This window comes from Podarcis melisellensis (assembly GCF_964234715.1).
Source record: "Podarcis melisellensis genome assembly, chromosome: Z".
Lineage (NCBI taxonomy): Eukaryota > Metazoa > Chordata > Lepidosauria > Squamata > Lacertidae > Podarcis > Podarcis melisellensis.
The window spans coordinates 116889-120471 of record NC_138547.1 but is presented as its reverse complement, the minus strand read 5'-3'; the positions used below and the strand labels follow the sequence as shown (position 1 = coordinate 120471).

The following is a 3583-nucleotide window of genomic DNA, read 5'->3' as shown; positions in this document are numbered from 1 at the left end:
GACGGAGCTGGTGGCCGAGAAGAAGTTGCGGGACCATATATACTTTTCACGATTATTATCATTATTATTAATTATTGATTATTATTCATTAATATTAATTAATAATTATTAATGATTATTATTAATGACCCCCAGGCCGACATGCTGCACACCGAGACGGAGCTGCTATCTATTCCGGGACAATATATCATTTATATAATATTTATTTAATAATATTTAATAATTTTAATTATCATCATCATCATCATCATCATCATTATTATTATTATTTATTATTATTATTATTATTATTATTATTATTATTATTATTATTATTATTATTATTATTAAAAATATTATATTATAAGGAACAAAGGAAGGAAATAACAAATTATTATTTTATTATTATTATTATTATTATTTATTATTATGATGATGATGAAAAATATTATTATGATGAAAAATATTATTATTAATTATTATTATGAAAAATATTATTATTAATAATCATTAAGGAAGGAAGGAAGGAACAAAGGAAGGAAATAACAAACTATTTATTATTATTATCATTATTATTAATTATTGATTATTATTCATTAATATTAATTAATAATTATTAATGATTATTATTAACGACCCCCAGGCCGACATGCTGCACACCGAGACGGAGCTGCTATCTATTCCGGGACAATATATCATTGATATAATAATAGTTAATAATTTTAATGATTATTATCATTAATTATTGATTATTATCCATTAATCTTAGTTAATATTAATTAATTAATATTAATTAATCATGATTCATGATCCTTAACGACCCGCAGGCCGACATGCTGCACACCGAGACGGAGCTGGTGGCCGAGAAGAAGTTCCGGGACAACGCCCTCAGCGCCCAGAAGAAGCAGATCGACAGGATCCGCACCAAGGACGCCGGCGAGCGGCACCGCCGGACGCTGGTGAGGCGCCGGGAAACGTAGCGCGGGAAACGTAGCGCCGGGACCGGGCGCCGCTCTCACCACTGCGCCCTCCTCTCTCCCCAGCAAGGCCGGCGGGACATGGACTTCCCCGCCCTGATGGGACGCGAGGGGATGAGAGGTAAGAAAGCGGCGCCGGGGAGTTGTAGCGCGCGGCGCCCGGGCGGCGCCGGGGAGTTGTAGCGCGCGGCGCACGGTCCCCCTCTTCCCTTTGTGAGAGCCATGCTGTTGTACCTGGGAGTTGTAGCGCGAGGCGCCTGGTCAAGGCCTGGGAGTTGTAGCGCGAGGCGCCTGGTCAAGGCCTGGGAGTTGTAGCGCGAGGCGCCTGGTCGCCTCCTGGGAGTTGTAGCGTGCGGCGTCCCCTCCCTGATGGGCCACTAAGGGGATGAGAGGGAAGCAGCGCCTGGGAGTTGTAGCGCGGCGCCCGGGCGGCGCCGGGGAGTTGTAGCGCGCGGCGCACCGCCCCCTCTTCCCTTTATGAGAGCCATGCTGTTGTACCTGGGAGTTGTATCGCGCAGCACCCAGTCGCCTTCTGGGAGTTGTAGCGCGAGGCGCCTGGTCAAGGCCTGGGAGTTGTAGCGCGAGGCGCCTGGTCAAGGCCTGGGAGTTGTAGCGCGAGGCGCCTGGTCAACGTCTGGGAGTTGTAGCGCGAGGCGCCTGGTCAAGGCCTGGGAGTTGTAGCGCGAGGCGCCTGGTCAAGGCCTGGGAGTTGTAGCGCGAGGCGCCTGGTCAACGTCTGGGAGTTGTAGCGCGAGGCGCCTGGTCAAGGCCTGGGAGTTGTAGCGCGAGGCGCCTGGTCAAGGCCTGGGAGTTGTAGCGCGAGGCGCCTGCTCGCCGCCTGGGAGTTGTAGCGCGCGGCGCCCGGGCGGCGCCGGGGAGTTGTAGCGCGCGGCGCACGGTCCCCCTCTTCCCTTTGTGAGAGCCATGCTGTTGTACCTGGGAGTTGTATCGCGCAGCACCCAGTCGCCTTCTGGGAGTTGTAGCGCGAGGCGCCTGGTCAAGGCCTGGGAGTTGTAGCGCGAGGCGCCTGGTCAAGGCCTGGGAGTTGTAGCGCGAGGCGCCTGGTCAAGGCCTGGGAGTTGTAGCGCGAGGCGCCTGGTCGCCTCCTGGGAGTTGTAGCGTGCGGCGTCCCCTCCCTGATGGGCCACTAAGGGGATGAGAGGGAAGCAGCGCCTGGGAGTTGTAGCGCGCGGCGCACGGCCCCCCTCTTCCCTTTATGAGAGCCATGCTGTTGTACCTGGGAGTTGTATCGCGCAGCACCCAGTCGCCTTCTGGGAGTTGTAGCGCGAGGCGCCTGGTCAAGGCCTGGGAGTTGTAGCGCGAGGCGCCTGGTCAAGGCCTGGGAGTTGTAGCGCGAGGCGCCTGGTCAAGGCCTGGGAGTTGCAGCGCGAGGCGCCCGGTGGCCTCCTGGGAGTTGTAGCGTGAGGCGGCCCCTCCCTGATGGGCCACTAAGGGGATGAGAGGGAATCAACGCCTGGGAATTGTAGCGCGCGGCGCCCGGTTGCCGCCTGGGAGATGTAGCGCGAGGCGACTGGGAAACGACTGGGAGTTGTAGCGCGCGGCGCCCGGTCCCCCTCTTCCCTTTATGAGAGCCATGCTGTTGTACCTGGGAGTTGTAGCGTGCAGCACCCAGTCGCCTTCTGGGAGTTGTAGCGCGAGGCGCCTGGTCAAGGCCTGGGAGTTGTAGCGCAAGGCGCCCGGTCCCCCTCTGGTCCGAAAGGACATCCCCTTCCTGATGCTACAACTCCCGTCCTGCTTGTGGCGCCCGGATGCTGGGAGCTGTAGCACGAGGCGCCTGGGAGTTGCAGCGCGCGGCGAGGGGATGAGAGGGAAGCAGCGCCTGGGAGTTGTAGCGCGGCGCCCAGTCCCCTACTGGGAGTTATAGCGCCCAGCGTCCGGTCACCTCCTGGGAGTTGTAGTGTGCTGTTGTCCTTGGGAGTTGTAGCGCATGGCGCCCGGTCACGTCCTTGGAGTTGTAGCGCGCAACCTGGGAGTTGTAGCGTGCGGCAACCCCTCCCTGATGGGCCACTAAGGGGATGAGAGGTAAGCAGCGCCTGGGAGTTGTAGCGTGTGGCGCCCGGGAGTTGTAGCGCGCAGCGCACGGTCCCCCTCTTCCCTTTATGAGAGCCATGCTGTTGCACCTGGGAGTTGTAGCACGCGGCACCCAGTCGCTCCTGGGAGTTGTAGCGCGAGGCGCCTGGTCAACGCCTGGGAGTTGTAGCGCAAGGCGCCCGGTCCCCCTCTGGTCCGTAGGGACATCCCCTTCCTGATGCTACAACTCCCGTCCTGCTTGTGGCGCCTGGATGCTGGGAGTTGTAGCGCGAGGCGCCTGGTCAACGCCTGGGAGTTGTAGCACGGCGCCCGGTCCCCTACTGGGAGTTGTAGCGCGTGGCACCCAGTCGCTCCTGGGAGTTGTAGCGTGCGGCGTCCCCTCCCTGATGGGCCACTAAGGGGATGAGAGGTAAGCAGCGCCCGGGAGTTGTAGCGCGTGGCACCCAGTCGCTCCCGGGAGTTGTAGCACGAGGCGCTCGGTCACCACATGGGAGTTGTAGCGCATGGCGTCAGGTCGCCCCGTTCCCTCTTCCTGCCAGCAAGGCCACTGGGAGACGGATTTGCCGTGATGCTAC

At 56.3% G+C, this 3583-nt stretch overlaps 1 protein-coding gene across 1 annotated transcript in view; it reads left to right on the top strand.

Annotated features, from left to right (window-relative positions):
* The window catches only part of LOC309362362 (coiled-coil domain-containing protein 183-like), a 21452-nt gene that overhangs the window by 5411 nt on the left and 12458 nt on the right, over nt 1-3583 (top strand). The window contains exons 4-5 of the mRNA XM_081898005.1: nt 807-938; nt 1023-1077. Coding sequence (XP_081754131.1) covers nt 807-938; nt 1023-1077 — 187 coding nt within the window. The remainder of the gene's footprint in view (nt 1-806; nt 939-1022; nt 1078-3583) is intronic.